This window comes from Balaenoptera physalus, assembly GCF_965194825.1.
Source record: "Balaenoptera physalus genome assembly, chromosome: 3".
NCBI lineage: Eukaryota > Metazoa > Chordata > Mammalia > Artiodactyla > Balaenopteridae > Balaenoptera > Balaenoptera physalus.
In genome coordinates this window covers 120,335,447-120,354,156 of record NC_138890.1, presented here as the reverse complement: position 1 = coordinate 120,354,156, position 18,710 = coordinate 120,335,447, and the positions used below count along the sequence as shown (strand labels likewise).

General features: G+C 40.5%; 1 protein-coding gene across 2 annotated transcripts; it reads left to right on the top strand.

The window, feature by feature from the left end:
• Positions 1-1,706: 1,706 nt before the first annotated feature.
• TMEM174 (transmembrane protein 174) lies at positions 1,707-17,110 on the top strand. Of its 2 annotated transcripts, XM_082457395.1 has the most exons (3): positions 1,707-8,403; positions 8,594-12,374; positions 16,893-17,110. In XM_082457395.1, the coding sequence occupies exons 1-2, from the start codon at positions 7,775-7,777 to the stop codon at positions 8,697-8,699; spliced, it is 735 nt and encodes a 244-aa protein (XP_082313521.1). In that variant the 5' UTR covers positions 1,707-7,774; the 3' UTR covers positions 8,700-12,374; positions 16,893-17,110. The 2 variants fall into 2 exon arrangements, with proteins under 2 accessions (XP_082313521.1, XP_082313522.1); XM_082457396.1 differs by lacking the exon at positions 8,594-12,374.
• Positions 17,111-18,710: the final 1,600 nt, after the last annotated feature.

Here is an 18,710-nt window from a genome sequence, read left to right as displayed (position 1 = left end):
CTCCAATGTCAGGAAATGTAACTGACCTACCACATACATAGAAATAAAAACAGAAAGTTAGGAAAAATGAGGCAACAAAGGAATATGTTCCAAATGAAGGAACAAGATAAAACCCCAGAAGAAGAACTAGGCGAGGTGGAGATAGGCAATCTATCCGATAAAGAGTTCAAGGTAATGATCATAAAGATGATCAAAGAACTTGGGAGAAGAATGGATGAACACAGTGAGAAGTTTTACAAAGCATTAGAAAGTATAAAGAAGAAGCAAATAGAGCCTAAGAATACGATAACTGAAATGAAATATACATTAGAAGGAATCAACAATAAATTAAATGATACAGAGGAAAGGATCAGTGAGCTGGAAGACAGAGTAGTGGAAATCACAGAAAAAAGAATAAAAAGAAATAAAGAAAGCATAAGAGTCTTCTGAGACAACATCAAGCATACTAACATTCACATTATAGGGGTCCCAGAAGGAGAAGAGAGAGCGAAAGGGGCAGAGGACATATTTGAAAACATCATATCTTAATAGCTGAAAACTTCCCTAACCTGGGAAAGGAAACAGACATTCAGGTCCAGGAATCACAAAGAATTCCCAATAGGATCAACCCCAATGGGACCACACCAAGACACATTGTAATTAAAGTAGCAAAAAGTAAAGATAAAGAGAGAATATTAAAAGCAGCAAGGAAAAAGCAACAAGTTATGTACAAGGGAATGCCCATAAGTCTATCAGCTGACTTTTCAGTAGAAACTGTGCAGGCCAGAGGGAACTGACACAATATATTTAAAGTGATGAAAGGGGAAAACCTAAAACCAAGAATACTCTATCTGGCAAGGCTTTCATTCAGATTTAATGGAGAGATCAAAGGTTTTACAGAGAAGCAAAAGCTTAAAGAGTTCATTACCACCAAATCAGCTTTGCAAGGAGTATTAAAGGGAGTTCTCTAAGTGAAAAAGAAAAGGCCACAACTAGTAACATGAAAATTACAAAAGGAAAAAGCTCACTGGTAAAGGCAAATATACAGTGAAGGTGGTAAATCAACCATGTACAGAGCTAGTAGGAAGGTTAAAAGACAAAAGTAGTAAACTTGTCTATGTTTGTAATAAGTAGTTAAGGGATACAGAAAGCAAAAAGATGTAAAATATGTCAAAACCAGTAATCATGGGGGGGAGTAAAAATGCAGAATTGTTAAAATGTGTTTGAAATTAAGGGATCAGCAACTTAAAATAATCAAATCTGTATCTATCTATCTATCTATCCATCCAACCATCCATCCATCAATCTAGAAAGAGATTACTATATATAAACCTCATGGTAACCACAAACCAAAAATCTATAATAAATACACACACAAAAAAGAGAGAGGAATCCAAACATAACACTAAATATAGTCATCAAATCACAAGGGAAGAACAAAAGAAGAAGAGAACAAAAAAGAACTATAAAAGCAATCCCCCAAAATTAACAAAATGGCAATAAGTACATACCTATCAATAATTACTTTAAATGTAAATAGACTAAATGCTCCAATCAAAAGACAGAGAGTGGCTGAATGGATACAAAAACAAGACCCACATATACATATACATATATACCCATATATATAGTGACTCTACAAGAGACTCACTTCAGATCTAAAGACACACACAGACTGAAAGTGAGGGAATAGAAAAAGGTATTCCATGCAATAGAAATCAAAAGAAAGCTGGGGTAGCAATACTTATATCAGGCAAAATAAACTTTAAAACAAGACTATCACAAGATATAAAGAAGAACATTATGTAATGATCAAGAGATCAATCTAAGAAGACGATATAACAATTGTAAATATATAGGCATCCAACACAGGAGCACATAAATACATAAAGCAAACATTAACAGATATAAAGGCAGAAATTGACAGTAACACAATAATAATAGAAGATTTTAACACACCATTTACATCAATGGACACATCATCCAGACAGAAAATCAATAAGGAAACACTGGCCTTACATGACACATTAGACCAGAGGGACTTAATTGATAGAACATTCCATTCAAAAGCAGCAGAATACACGTTCTTTGCAAGTGCACATGGAACATTCTTCCAGGATAGATCACATGCTAGACCACAAAAAAAAGTATCAGTAAATTTAAGAAAACTGAAATCATATGAAGCATCTTTTCCAACAACAATGTTATGAGACTAGAAATCAACTACAAGAAAAAAACTGCAAAAACACAAACACTTGGAGGCTAAACAATATGCTACTAAACAACAAATGGATCACTGAAGAAATCAAAGAAGAAATTTAAAAATACCTGGAGACAAATGAAAATGAAAACACAATGATCAAAAATCTATGGGATGCAGCAAAAGCAGTTCTAAGAGGAAAGTTTATAGTGATACATGCCTACTCAGGAAACAAATATCAAATAAACAACCTAATCTTACACTTAAAAGAACTAGAAAAAGAAGAACAAACAAAACCAGAAGTTAGTAGAAGGAAAAAAAAATCATAAAGATCAGAGCAGAAATAGAGACAAAGAAAGAAAGAAAGAAAGAAAGAAAGAAAGAAAGAAAGAAAGAAAGAAAGAAAGAAAGAAAGAAAGAAAGGAAGAAAGAAAGAAAGAAAGAAAGAAAGAAAGAAAAAGAAAGAAAGAAAGAAAGAAAGAAAGAAACTAACAGTTGATTCTTTGAAAACATAAGCAAAATTGATAAACCTTTAGCCAGACTCATCAAGAAAAAAACAGAGAGGGTCCAAATCAGTGAAATCAAAAATGAAAAAGGAGAAGTTACAACGACACCACAGAAATACAAAGGATCATAAGAGCTTACTTTGAACAGCTATATACCAAGAAAATGGACAATCTAGAAGAAATGGGAAAATCCCTAGAAATGTACACTCTCCCAACATTGAACCAGGAAGAAATAGAAAATATGAACAAACAAATCACCAGCAATGCAACTTAATATGTAATAATAATAATAAAAAAGCTCCCAACAAACAAAAGTCCAGTACCAGACGGCTTCATAGATGAACTCTACCAAACACTTAGAGAAAAGTTAACACCTATCCCTCTCAAACTATTCAAAATTTGAAGAGGAAAGAATGCTCCTAAACTCATTCTACAAGGCCAGCATTACCCTGATACCAAAGATATCACAAAAAAATAAAATTACTGGCCAATATCACTATGAACATACATGCAAATATCCTCAACAAAATATTAGCAAACTCAATCCAACAATATATTAAAAGGACAATACACCATGGTCAAATGAGATTTATCCCAGAGATGCAAGGATGGTTCAAGGTTTGCAAATCAATCAAGGTGATACACCATACTAACAAATTGAAGACTAAAAATAATGTGATCATCTCAATAGATGCAGAAAAAGCTTTTGACAAAATTCAGCCCCAATTTATTATGAAAACTCTCCACAAAATGGGCATTGAGGGAACATACCTCAATGTAATAAAGGCCACATATGACAACCCACAGCTAACGTCATTCTCAACAGTGAAAAGCTGAAAGCATTTCCTCTAAGATAAGGAACAAGACAAGGATGCCCACTCTTGCCACTTTTATTCAACATAGTACTGGAAGTTCTAGCCATAACAATCAGATAAGAAAAAGAAATAAAAGGAATCCAAATTGGAAAGGAAGAAGTAAAACTGTCGCTCTTTGCAGATGACATGATACTATACATTTAAAATCCAAAAGACACCACCAGAAAACTACTAGAGCTCACTGATGAATTTGGTAAAGCTGCAGTATACAAAATAAATATACAGAAATCTGTTGCATTTCTATATTCTAAGTACAAACTATGAGAAAGAGAAATTAAGGATTTACAATTGCATTAAATAGAATAAAATACCTAGGAATAAATCCAACTAAGGAGGTAAAAGGCCTATATTCAGAAAACTATGAGACACTGATGAAAGAAATGGAAAACAACACAAATAGAAAGATATTCCGTGTTCATGGATTGGAAGAATAAATATTGTTAAAATGACTATACTACCAAGGCAATCTACAGATTCAATTCAATCCCTGTCAAAATGCCAATGGCCTTTTTCCTAGAACTAGAACAAATAATTTAAAAACTTGTATGGTAGCACAAAAAACCCTGAATAGACAAAATAATTTTGAGAAAGAAGTACAGAGCTGAAGGTATCATGTTCCCTAACTTCAGACTATACTACAAAGCTACAGTCATCAAAATAGTATGGTACTGGCACAAAAACACATAGAGCAATGGAACAGAGTAAAGAGCCCAGAAATAAATCCACACACTTATGGTCAATTAATCTGTGACAAAGGAGGCAAGAATATACAATGGGGAAAAGATATTTTCTTCAATAAGTGGTGCTGAGAAACTGGACAGCTACATGTAAAACAATGAAATCAGAACATTTTCTCACACCTTATACAAAAATAAACTCAAAATAGATTAAAGAGCAAAATGTAAGACCAGAAACCACAAAATTCCTAGAAGAAAACATAGGCAGAGCACTCTTTGACATAAATCACAGTAATAGTTTTTTTTGAATCTGTCTCCTAAGTCAAAGGAAACAAAAATATACAAATGGTACTTAAATGCTTTTGCACAGCAAAGGAAGCCATTGACAAAACAAAAAGACAACCTACTGAATGGGAGGAAATATTTGCAAATGATATGACCAATAAAGGGTTAATATCCAAAATATATAAATGGCTCATACAACTTAATATCAAAAAAACAAACAACCCAATAGAAAAATGGGCAGAAGACCTAAGTGGACATTTTTTCCAAATGACCACCTGGCCAATCGGCACATGAAAATATGCTCAACATCACTAATCATCAGAGAAATGCAAATCAAAACCACAATGAGATATCACCTCACAGCTGTCAGGATGGCTACCATCAAAAAGAACACAAATAACAAATGTTAATGAGGATGTGAAGAAAAGGGAACCCTTGTACACTGTTGGTGGGAATGTAAACTGGTGCAGCCACTGTGGAAACAGGACAGAGGTTCCTCAAAAAACGAAAAATAGAACTACCATATGACCCAGCAATTCTTTGGGTATATATCCAAAGAAAATGAAAACACTAATTCAAAAAGACACATGCACAAAACAGAAACAGACTCACAGACATAGAAAACAAACTTACGGTTACCAAAGAGGAAGGTGCAGGGCGGGGGGAGAGGGATAAATTAGGAGTATGAGGTTAACAGATACAAACTTCTATACATAAAATAAGCAACAGGGATTTACTGTATAGCCCAGGGAACAATATTCAATATCTTGTAATAACCTATAATGGAAAATAATCTGAAAATATATACACATATATGTATATAACTAAATCACTTTGCTGTACACTTGAAACTAACACAACATTATAAATCAACTATACTTCAGTAAAAAAGATACATGCACCCCAATGTTCAGAGCAGCATTATTTGCAATAGCCAAGATATGGAAGCAACCTAAGTGTTCATGAATAGATCAATAGATAAAGAAGATGTGGTATACATACATACAATGGAATATTACCCAGCCATAAAAAAGAATGAAATTTTGCCATTTGCAGCAACATGGATGGAGTTGGAGGGTATTATGCTTAGTGAAATAAGTCAGACAGAGAAAGACAAATACTGTATGTTATCATTTATATGTGGAATCTAAAAAATAGAAGAAATGAATGAATAACAGAAACAGACTCACAGATGTAGAGAACAAACCAGTGGTTAACAGTAGGGAGAGGGAAAGCGGGGCGGGACAAGACACAGGAAGGGGATTAAGAGGTACAAACTACTATGTATTAAATAAATAAGCTACATGTATATATTGTACAGCAGAGGGAATATAGCCAATATTTTATAATGACTTCAAATGGAGTATAATCTGTAAAATTTTGAATCACTTTGTTGTACACCTGAAACTAATATAATATTATAAATCAACTATGCCTCAATAAAATATAAATAAAATAAAATAAAATAAAATAAAAAGGAAGTATAACTAGAATTTCCTCACCAGTCTGCTCTGAAAGCCATTCCAGTTTTGGATTCACGAGCTGTTTAGAGGAAGGTGATCTCTCTCCCCTGCTCTTTCAGTGTTTCCAGTTGTCGTAATTGCAAGTGGATGTAGCTAAAGACAAATGGGAAACATAAACTGAGTGGTTTAGAAGAACAATTTTGAGAGCCTAGCTCTTTCTAAATGCCAGGGACTGTTTCAACTGTTAACTCAGGGGTTAAGAGCCTGAAAAGAATGTCAGGCTAGCTGACCAGAATCTTTATGATTAAAGAGAAAAGTTGGCTCTCCTGGATCTCTGATCTATCCCAGTGGGAAAAGGGGCAGACCACTCCTATTGCAACACCACTCCATCCTTGCTGCTGGAGGACACGCATGGGGAGATACCTGAGGGGGTCCCCTGCTTGCTTTCCCTTCTGTTTGGCAGTGAAGTTGAAGATCACAAGCCTTGTCCTGTAGCAGGGAGAGGCATTTTGGAGGGGAAAAAAATTCCCCTGGTTTCCCAGGAGCACTTGGGATAAACGTAGGGTTTCCAAAGATTTCTGATGATAAGAACCACCTGGGGCACTTACTCTCCCTTGGAAATGTTGGTTCTGTTGAGCTGAGTTGGGAACTCACATGTTGCCATTTAAAAAAAGTGGCCCAGGTGATTTTTATCATCAGGCAAGTTTGGGAAGCCCTGCCCTAGGGCAAGAGGGCAACTCTTCCTGGACCTTGAGCTCATGCCTGCGGAAGGGAGCTGATATAATATTTAACCCCTGAAGAGACACATCTGTTTGGAGAAGATCTGTCTAGGAAAGTTACAGGGCTACAGTTACTATTCTGTGGAGGACGAAATTGGTTGGGGCCCTTCTGAAGTTCTGTAGTTATGAATGACAGATCATGTCATTGAAGGGCAAGTTTTCTTCTTGAAATCAGCTTGGGTTTGGTTGCAAAACACAGCAGACTTGAAAATCCAGCTGTTTACTTCACGATGGAAACTGGGGGCTGAGCTGCCACTACCGAGCCAGGGTCTGAAGTGCGTGTCCCTGAGACCCCAGGTCATACCTGATGCTCTGCCAATGACGTGGTGCATGGAAAGGCCTCTAGGGTGTCTTTCCTGTCCCACAGCTGGAATTGTTCCCCTAATGCTGAAAGCAAAGGCACTTGGAGCTGGCCAGGAAAGAGCAGGACCTCAGAGCTTTGTGAGAGTTGCTATGAAAGTTTAAGTCTCATCACAACTAGAGATTCCTGGGGTGGGAAGGAAAACAGACAGTCATGAAACAGGTCTCTGTCTATTTCTAGTGAGCTGACCCAGCAGGAAAGTTGGGTTAGATTCCTGAGCATGTGGTGGACACATCAAGGGCCCCTGCACAACCAGAGGCCCTGGGGAGGTCCTCTGCTATGTCTACAATCTTGGTTTGGGTAGGATGCAAACAGAGCCTTGGAGCAGCGCCTAACACATCTTAAAAAGTACTGCCTGGTACATAAGATGGGCTCAGTAAAAACTTTCTGAATGAGTGAATGAATGGGAAGAGAGAGAGCTTGTCACTGAATTGCAAATCAGAGGCCTCCAATTGTTGACAATATATGAGAAAGATTCAGGCTTCATTTCTCAGACCTTTATTCTTCTAAACAAAGTTCAGGGCTCTGCATGTTCTACTCTGTTAACCACAGAAGCCCAAAGTTCTTCCATAACTAATCTGAACCTGGGATCCCTTTGCTCTGCTCTCAGGAGCTCTCACAACCTCTTTCCCCGTGAAGAAGTGTAAGGATGATGGAGCAGGGCCGCGGCCGCATGGAAGATTTCCCTCTCAACGTGTTTTCGGTCACTCCTTACACACCCAGTACTGCTGACATCCAGGTGTCGGATGACGACAAGGCGGGGGCCACCTTGCTCTTCTCAGGCATCTTCCTGGGACTGGTGGGGATCACATTCACCATCATGGGCTGGATCAAACACCAAGGAGTCTCCCACTTTGAATGGACCCAGCTCCTTGGGCCCATCCTGCTGTCAGTGGGGGTGACATTCATCCTGATTGCCGTCTGCAAGTTCAAAATGTTCTCTTGCCAATTGTGCAAAGAAAGTGAGGAGAGGCTCCCGGACTCAGAGCAGTTGGCAGGAGGACAATCGTTTGTTTTCACTGGTATCAACCAACCCATCACCTTCCATGGGGCCACCGTGGTGCAGTATATCCCTCCTCCTTATGGCTCTCAAGAGCCCATGGGGATGAACACCACCTACCTGCAGCCAGTGGTGAACCCGTGTGGCCTCATACCATCTGGAGGGATGGTGGCCACCATGCCAAGCCCTCCTCAGTACTACACCATCTACCCTCCAGAGAATGCTGCCTTTGTTGATGACCAGGACTACCCTTCCTTCGTGGGCGGTGGAAATGACAGGTAGGAAGAGTGCCTTGGGGATGCTCCCCTTCCAGCTGTGGCAGTCACAGTCTATGGCTGCGTTTGGTCTGTAAGGAAGGCGGTGGGAGACTGCAGATCTCCGTGTGGCCCGTTGCCAGGATGGTGGCATTGGTTCTGAGAGTGGTGCTGTGGGCTCTAATGCATCTTGTGCTTTCTGCTCCCGTTTCAGGACCAGCCCTGATGCTGAGCAGCTAGAAGAGACACAGCTGGGAGATGAGGACTCTGCCTGCTTCTCTCCTCCCCCCTATGAGGAAATATGCTCCCTCCCTCGCTAGAGACTATGCGGCTGAGGGCGCAGAGTTTTAGTTTTTTGCTGACAACTGAAGTGTTCTATGCTGTGACCTTCAGAAGTTAGACAACAGAGCAGCCCAGGAAGCCTGACAGATACCATTCGAGGCGGGGAAGGGGGAAGTGGGAGGTAGACTCTCTCTGACTGTTAAAAATTAGTCTAGGGTGGGGATATGCCCTTCCGGTCGAGCTAGAAATCCCCTGGATATGGTTCAGGATCAGGAATTTCACCTGTTTATTCACCACCCACCCCTTTCCCACTGGAACGCACTGGTGTCTTAATTTGAGCTCCAGTAGCCAAGGGAAAAATCACTACTGCTGTGACTTTGGGAGTTTCCACAGTAGTGAGAATGGGGGTAGGGGAAGGAAGCAGGGAATAGAAAACGGGCTCAAATGGAGATTTCCCAGTTCCTGTTCTCAGCTGGGGATCTTCATATGTATAAGAACTCGGTTGCCATCTGGTGTCCCTTGAGGACTCTGGCATCTTAAAGGCTGCAAAAATAAATGAATTAAATGGAATAAAATAATGTCTTCTGTTAGAACAGTATTAGATAGCTGGCTAATAAAATAGACAACTGATGGGAACATACTGTGTAGCACAGGGAACCCTACCTAATGCACTGTGGTGACCTAAATGGGAGGAAGTCCAAAAGGGAGGGGATATCTGTATGTGTATGGTTGATTCATTTTGTTGTGCAGCGGAGGCTAACACAACATTGTAAAGCAACCACACTCCAATAAAAATTAATAAAAAAAAATAATAGGACGATGATGTCAATAAATCCTTAAGTTACCACAGAGAGACACATCACAGCGGCTCTCAGCCTCTTATGTTCTCTCTCGCAAGGCTGAAGCTTGAGGTGCCCACCCCAACATGGGATTTGTGCTGGACCCAGTGGCCAACAGAACACGAGCACCTCCCTACACGTAGATGAGATCTGTTAAATTAGACAGAATAGAGCTGCTGTGTCAACACCTGGAAAATCATGTCATGGAAACAATCTTTATGGTCAAGATAAGCTCACCTTCTTTATAAAAAAACTTTGGTGCCCTTAATCTCCCAGAATCTGGACTGTGTAATTAACAACCAGAACAGATTCACAGGCTTTAGAAGAGACAGATAAAACCATCAGAGTTTAAAAGGAAGTATTTTCCATCGGCTACAAAGGTAGGCCACTCAAGGTAAGGGTGGGTGGCTCATCCCAAAGGAAGACCAGGATTTAGCAATCCTTTAGAGTTTTGGTACTGTGTTTGTATATGGAGTGATTTTTACTAATCTTTATCAGAAGTATCTAGTTTTCCAAGGATATGATTAACATAAGCTTGGTATATTATTATTGTGATTTGTATTATATCTTAGGGATGAAACCTCTTTTTTTAATTTAATTTTTATTTTATATTGGAGTGTAGTTGACTTACAATACTGTAACACACTCTCCTTTAATGGTCATTGCTACTTCTTTTTTGTATCTATATTGTACTTTATTTTTTTTAACATCTTTATTGGAGTAAAATTGCTTTACAATGGTGTGTTAGTTTCTGCTGTATAACAAAGTGAATCAGCTATACATATACATACATCCCCATATCTCCACCTTCTTGCATTTCCCTCCCACCCTCCCTATCCCACCCCTCCAGGTGGTCACAAAGCACCGAGCTGATCTCCCTGTGCTATGCGGCTGCTTCTCACTAGTTATCTATTTTACATCTGGTAGTGTATAAATGTCCATGCCACTCTCTCACTAGGGACGAAATCTCTTTATATGAGAATTCATTTTCATGTTCAGTGATAGCAGGTGATGGAAAAATACGATTCAGTTAACAGAAAATAGCTTTTTGCTCAGCATATTCATGAAATACTGGACTCCTGGCTGAGGGCCATCAGTTCAGGGAGGACGTTAGGTGACAGGGACATAGTTGAGCACCACCAGTGGCATGCCCACCGACAATGCCTACACACCTGCCTCCCTCATCCCTCTCCCTCCTCATCCTCGCCCACCGCATAACTTTATATTCCTGGATTTGGGTTCCAATGAGCATCAAGGGTAGTTCAAAAGGGAAAGAGATGTTAAGAAAGGACATCCATGTGTGGAAGGTGGGCCGGTGGGACAGCCACTTTGTCTCAGTGATGCCTGGAGTCCGATGTGCAGGGAAGTGGCCTTGGGGCTTTTTAGCTCTAGGCTGCCATCATTCAGCACCAGCTGTCCCTGTTCCAAGGCAAAGTGCTAACACAGAGGTAATTTATGCTTCTGGAGACAGTGCACCAGAGCTGACAGCTCAAGGTGGGAGGTGGGGCTCAGAAAATAGGAATTCAGCACTTATTTATTGAGCACATCCTCTGTGTCAGGACCCGGGCCATCAAGTGGGGATATAACATTGAAAAAACGAACCCATAGAAAAGCAGCTACGGCTAGTCTAGAGAGAGAGACAGCTACTGATCACTTATTCCCTGACACCCAAGAGGGGTCCTGGAGCCATAAGAGGGATTAGGACTAGTCGGGAGGGTCACCAGAGCTGACTTGGGAAAGTGAAGTCAGGACTACTGCCCTGTATAACCCCGGGAGCACCGTTACATGGACAGCCATGACATCGGACTCCCTGGACCTCTGAGGCCGGAGCTAAAGGAACAGTAGCTGATACTAGACAAAGAGGAGGAGGAGGAGCGGCTGTGTAAACCTTTTGATTTTGCTGCCGCTACAGCCCTCAAACAGAGCTGCCTTCCAGCTCCTGGGAAATTACATCCACCAGCTCTCTGGCTTTGAAGCAACCCCACCATGCTCTCTTTCTGTTTTCCTTTTGGGGTTGCAGGGGCCAACATAATGGGAAGCCCACCAACTGGCCCCTGAACTCTGACGCCAGGTCTTCTCTGGTCTCTTTGACCAGCGGGGACACACTTCTGGCAGAGTTTCAGGTTTGTTGTCTGGATATTTGCCTTTTCTCATTCTCTCTCTCAGTATCTTATCAGGGCTGAATGGAGGGCTGTGATCTGGGGAGAGTGAATTGGGGTCTGTCTGGTCCCAGCTGTGCCATCCACCCTGAGATTCCTGGTGTGGAACGTGGCCCTGGCTTTAGGCACATGCTCAAAGGTCCAGTGTCCGGGCCAGAACCCACGGACCATTGTCGGCCTTGTTAAACATCTTAGTATGCGTCTGCAGAGCAATTGGGAAGTCATTGAAGAGTTTTAATGAAGAGGGAGCTGTGATCTGATTCTGAACACTTCCTGGTTAGGGCAAGACCCAGAGGCACATAGGGTGTGATACTGACCTTGCTGGTAAAGTCCAGATGTCAGTGACCGGAGCACCAGGAGACATCCCTCTCCTCTACCCTCAGTCTTCACTGGGGTGCCATGGCTGGGCATGCTCTGGCAATCTACACATCATTCAGAACAAAGCCAAAAGGTCTTGTTAATCAAAGGGGACGGGTGTCTTAAGAACTAAATGTTAACATCTCTCGGGAGCCAGTTTGGGTTGGGCCTCTGGTCTGGAGGCACTGATGACAGCTGGCAACATTGATAGGACAGGAGCGGACCCTCCAAGCCTGGGTAATGAGGCCCAGGCACCAAAGGGAAGAAACTTTCACAAAGCTCTTAGACTTCTTTCTCCTCTCGGGCTGATCTCTCATGCAGTGTGGGTCTCGCCACGCCCTCTGCAGGGCCCTGGGAGGTAGGTATCCTGCAGGGATGGCAATCGTTTTCCCTTTCGCTCCACTGAACCAGGCACGGGTCTAAGTTTCAAATGCAGCAAGTGGCTCTGCTCCAAAACAGCCCTTTAAGTGCTCCCCCCCACTTTTTTGGGGGGCGGGGTGTACAGTATAAAAATAAACCGCTTGTTTGTGATGAGCTGGCCTTGGGTGGCTGTTTTCAGCTTCAGCCCTCTGGGGTTCGGCATTGGCCTTGTTTACTATCCGGTCAGTGGAGTGGAGCAGAGCCGAAGGTCCACACCCGCAGGGGGCTGGTGTTTCTCCCCCAAACAGAGTGCCTCACAGTGGTCGTGGGATAGACACCTTCTTACCAACCGAGAGAAGGGGGCGGCCAGCCTAGTTCTCAGTAGGGTCCCTGCCTGTCACAAGCAGGCACTGTCTGCAGACGCCGCTCACACCCCTGGACGGTCACCAAGGGCCTCGCGCAAAGCCCTCTACAGATGCTCGGTTCCTGGTGAATAACAAATGCGAAATGAATAAACGAAGAACTTTTCAAATAGATAACAACCACTCTAGTTCAACTTAGCTCTTTTTTTTTTCTCATTATGTAAAATTTCAAACAAGTACAAGATTAGAGAGGATAGTATATGAAACCCTATGTAACCATTACCCACCCTCAACTCACGGCCAATCTTACTTCGTTTATCCTCCCACCCACAGTCCCCCAACTGGATTTTTAAAAAGCAAATCCAAACCATCAAATGATTTCATCCTAAAACATTTCATTGTGTATCTTTAAAAGATAAAAACTCCAAAAAAATACAACACCATTATTACACCCAAAAAATTTATAATAATTCCTTAATGTCTTCAAATATTTAGTCATTATTCAACGTCTTCAGTTTTCTCTATTCTGTTTAATTTTTTACCTCTTTGTTTTGTTTGAAATCAGGATCCAAATGAGATTGGCTTTTGGCTAAATGGATCCTTAATTTCTGTCTATATTATACTATATTTTGGAGGCAGAGAGTTGGCAAACTATTCATGGTAGCAGAATCATATTTATTAAATTTCACTTTCCAAACAAAAATGTTTTTCAAGGTTTTTTGCTTTATATTTCCCTGACAGTTCCCTGAAACTCTAGGACTCTCCTGGAATTAGAAACTTAATGTTTTCTACTTTTAGCATATTATTAGAGATTTTTCTAAGCACAGTCCTAGAAAAAAATTTACATGAAAAAAATCTTTGAGTGTTTGAGAAATATTTGTTGCATAATAGTTTCAAGAGTTTCAATAATATCAGAAAACTGATAACCATCAGTATTTCTGGCTTGGTTGGTGAAACTTCTTCGGAAAAAAAAAAAAAGTTTTTTACTCCAGAGACCATAAAAAATCCTTTGAACATTTCAAAAGTGGAAACCAGCGTCTTCCCTCTAAGAAATAAAACCTCTTGCCCTACATTAAAATACCACCTGGTACTATTAAACTCTCTAAGGTTATTGACTGTGGGCCTCTTACCAATGAGTTCTCAATTTTCAAATTAAAAACGAATATATTTTCTGGTCATGCCTACAACTCTTCCTTTGAAGGTGTGTGTGTGTGTGTGTGTGTGTGTGTGTGCATGTGTGTGTGTTCACCTACACCTTCTTATTATTGAATGTGATTTATGGATTTCTTTCCCACTCACTACTTGTAAATCATCAAGAGTTTTATGTCCCAAGCAGTCAGCAGTTGGTTATAAAATCAACAGAGAGCTGTACTAAATAAACCCTTACTGGATTGCTCCTAAGAACTGATGACAAATCAGAAAGTGAAGACAATTCCATGGGAATGATTCTCACCTGCCTCTGGGATACCACAAAGGTCTCAGATATGGGGATTTTATTTGTCTTGCGCTTTTAGGAAGATTAATAACCAGATGAACTGGGAAGGAAGTCAGTTTTCTAGGTTCCAGAAGTTTTCTTATAACAAAGAATTTTTCCCCCAGCACAAAACCTACACATGTGTAAATCACAGACACAAATATGTGTGCTGGAGTCTGTGCTTACACACAAGGGGCTGGAAATGAAGCTATGTGATTTTCCTGTTTTAACCTTCCATTAGTATAAAAGAACACATTTTTTTAAAAAAAGGGTATGTGTGTGTGTACTCTTTTTTAAATATATAGAATATCTCTTGAAGAAGACCTAAAAACTGGTAATAATCATGTCTGGGGCAGAGGATGGGAGACTTATTTTTCACTTTAATTCATGCTAATTAATAAATTTTTTTACCATGTTCATAATATTGCCTGTTCATAAAATTATTTTTAGAATACAAGAAGAGAAGGAAATGATCTCTCTCCATGTGCTTTAAATGTTAACCTCATCTTCTTGAGTCCAAGGGTAAATGATTTTCATTGCCACTGCTGCTTATACATGTAACAGGTAAACACACACAAGACACATAGAAACAAACGTGATATGTATACATACATCTATGTGGACACAATGCAATGTAATATGAGTAACACTTCTATATAGACACACACACACAAAGTATCTGGGGGAGAGAACACAGCTTTCACTGTGTATGTGGAAGAATTTTCACACATATATGTTGTTGCTAAAGTCCTCTGCCCATGGGGTAAAACACTGACCAACGTCAGTGTAACGGCAGCACACAGAGTCATGAATCTGATTCCACAGGGTTCTTCCTTTGATGATTTGTCTCAACCCAGATTCCTCCTTCACACTTGAAAAACTGTTCACAGCAGACAGCCATTCACTTACCAAAGAGCCACCACCATTGTACCTTCAGAGGTGAAACAGAGCAACCTAAGTAAACTGATTCCTCATCAGAAGGAGCTCCAGGGATTAACTTTGCACGCTTCCCCTCCCTCCCCACCCCAAGTGGGTGTGAGAGGGAATCGTGGCTACAGCAGCACCCCCTGCCCCTTTCTCTCCTGGAATTGGTCAGGGGCTCCTCCCCCGGGGCCTGTGGGGCTGGTCTGATCCCACCTCATCCAGGAAGGACGCCCTGATCCCTCAACAGCCTGAACAGGAGCAACACAAACATGCTTGGAATTTTTCAGAAGGCAAATAGATCTCTTTGTGTGCTGTCTACAAAGCTCAAAGAGGACAGGTTTAGGCTAGAGTGTGTCTGTGCCTCATTAGAGCCCCTTGGAGGCCATGGCGGGGGGGGCTCATCCTTGGGGGTCACCTTTCTGGTCCCTGTGCTCAAGTGACATCCCAACCGACTTCCCAGCCTACCCTGTGGTCCTTGAAGGCCTGTGGCAGGAGGCACCATAGTTATTCACTCGTGCATTTGGCAGACGTTCTCAAAACTGAACAAAGTGATCCTGTCACTTCAAGGGAAATAACTGACAGTATTTGTTGCCAATGATAACATTCAACCTTTCAAGTGAAAATTAGAATTTTTGAAAACTTCTATTTGTCATCGTGAGCTTGACAACTTCTCCAAAAGTGGACTTTTCTTTTGAGATCGGTATTGATATTTTAAAATGTAATTTCTAAAAATTTATATAATGAAATGTGTCAGCATTTGAAAGGTCAGTACAACTCAGTGAACGAATATTTTCCACTTGACCACTACGTGATATTACAAAATCACGTGTGGGAAAAATGAACTCAGTGTACAAGATAGACCAATGGATTTTAATGTAACAGAGTACAAAATGTTCATTGATACAATTTCAGATTCCACATTGCAACTAGCCTTTCAGAAATTACCACCTGGGTTTTGGTCTGGTATCCAAGAATATCCATAATTACCTGAAAAGCTTTTAAAATACTTCTGTATTTTCCAACTACACATCTGTGTGAGACCAGATTCTCTTTATAGAGTTCAACCAAAACAACATATGGCAACAGATTCAAAGCAGAAGCAGATATGAGATATGAGTCTGGCTGTCTTCTGTTAAGTAAGATAATAAACAAATTTGCAAAAATGGAAAACAATATCACTTCTCTTTTTTTTTTGCTTTGGAAAAATATGCTATTTAATACAGAAAGGGTTTATAATTGTAATTTTCATGTTTTAATATTTTTGAAGGCCCTGGAGCTGTTTTAATTTTTTTCCAGCTTTATTGAGGTATAACTGACAAAACATTGTAAGATATTTAAAGTGTACAATGTGATGATTTGCTATGTGCATTATAATTTTTAAATGAATAAACAAATATTTTATCCTCTTTTGGCTTTAATTTCTAGTATAGTAAATGGTAAATACTAATAGATAGTCCATAAACAAAAGTTCTTTGGGTTCCTCAGTAAATTTTACAGGTATAAAAGGTTTTCAAGATCAAAAATGTTGAGAACTGCTGGCATATGTTACTGGGGGGAGAGGGAGAGGTGGCAACATGCCCAGCAAAAGACTATACTTCCCAGCCTCCTTTGCAGCTAAGTTTGGCCATATGACTAAGTTCTGGCTAACTGGATGTAAGGAGACGTTTTTGGAAGGGGCTTCCTCAAAGACTGCTTAGCTGGGGGAATTCCTTTTCTGACTTTCTCTTTGTCCTCATTCTGTTTTTCTTCCTTGAAGACTACGACTTATATGTGATCACAGAAGCTTCAGCAGCTACCTTGAACCATGAGGTGACCTTGAGGATGGAGGCTACTTGTTACAAAGATGGAACAGAAAGATAGAAGAAGGCTGGGTCCCCAATGACTATGATGCTGCCTGACTATCTACGTCAGAGTTCTTTTAAGAGAACTTTTTGAGAGAGAGAAATAAACTTTGAAATCTTGTTTAAGTCACTATTATTTTGGTTTGTCTGTTCCACATAGTGGAACCTAATTCTGCTCCTTTTAAGTGTGGCAATGTGCCAAGACCAGCTACAAAGGACCCATTTCATGTGGATTATATAATTATTTCATAGGCATTTCTAAGATTGGGTTTTATTCCCATGTCAACCACTGTCTTAAGGTGTGATGTTGAAAAAGCATTATTCAGGGTTAGTATTATAGGCACTCAGAAATTCATTCACATTGTAAAGCAATGATACTCCAATAAAGATGTTTAAAAAAAAAAGAAGTTCATTCAACTCTTTGAGCAACAAACGTTTAGGAAGACCATCTTATTGGCAGGCAGTGAAGCAGGCACTGAGTACACGTGCGCTCAGAGCCCTTGTGGTCCATGGAGGAAACTGCCTCACTCCAGGACCTAGCACTGCCTTCACAGCTCTGCTGCAGGCCCTACACTAGGATAACAGACTATTCTGGGTATGGAGAGAAAAGCAGACAGCTTGTCATTTAATTGGTATTTCCAGGGCGTGACTTAAAGTTCTCTTGAATAAATTTCATTGTCACTACACTCACTGAACCAGAATGGCCCAAATAAACAAAAAGACTTCCCTCTCCTTAATTTTGATGGGTTTACACATCTCATGTCCCCAGTTAGCCACATCAGTTGTTGAGGGCTCTCTCACGCTACATTGTCAATATTGTAAGTAACTGCCTGGATTTGAAAGTCTAGTTGTAGGAGGCCATCAAACCTTGTCCATGGAACGACCTGTAACTTAAATCCTCTAAGCAAAGGCAACTTTCTATGGACCCTCAACAGTTCCTTCTCTCCTGTTATACAGAATCTATTACCATTTATGTGGGGCATCACAGGTTGGGGCTGGATAAAGGAGAGACACACAGAAGCCTTACTCACAAAGTCCAGTAGATTCCAGAAGGGGAGTATCTTTGGGGTAAGCAAATCTCTCCCAAGCTCCTTGGGTGCGGAATGGATTCAGGCCGGACCTGACCATTGCACAGCCTGCTAAGGATTAAACATAATAATATTGTTGATTAAAAACTGCACATTCTACAGAGCTGTAGTTATTGACTCATGTTCCACTGACAGGGACAGCAGTTTTAAGTAAACGCATAGGCTGAGTTAGAATACTGCCTCTGCCGCTTATTAGCTGGGTGACTTTAGGCATGTGGCTTAACCTTGCTGAGCACAAGAAATAGTTATGTCCATGTCCTCAAGTCATGCTGCTCACTCATGCAGATGGACTAACATGGGCAAAAATGTGCTGACATACTATAAGAAATGACTTTTCTATTAATTTTACCCTATCCTCATCTATCATTTAGGATTAGATTTGTTTTTGTATAAATAAAAACCCCAAATAACCTTAACTTAAACAAGAAAAGTTTATTTCCCTCTCACATATAAAAAATCCGGAGGTAGATAGTATCAGTACAAGGTTGATCCCTCCGCCATCAGTGGCCTCTTTTTCCACCATCCTCATTCAGCACCTGGCTTTCCTCCTCAAAGTCATCTCATGGTCCATGATGGCTACTGAAGCTCCAGCATTATGTCTACATTCTAGAAGGTAGGAGAAAAAGAAAAGAAAAAAAGGACACA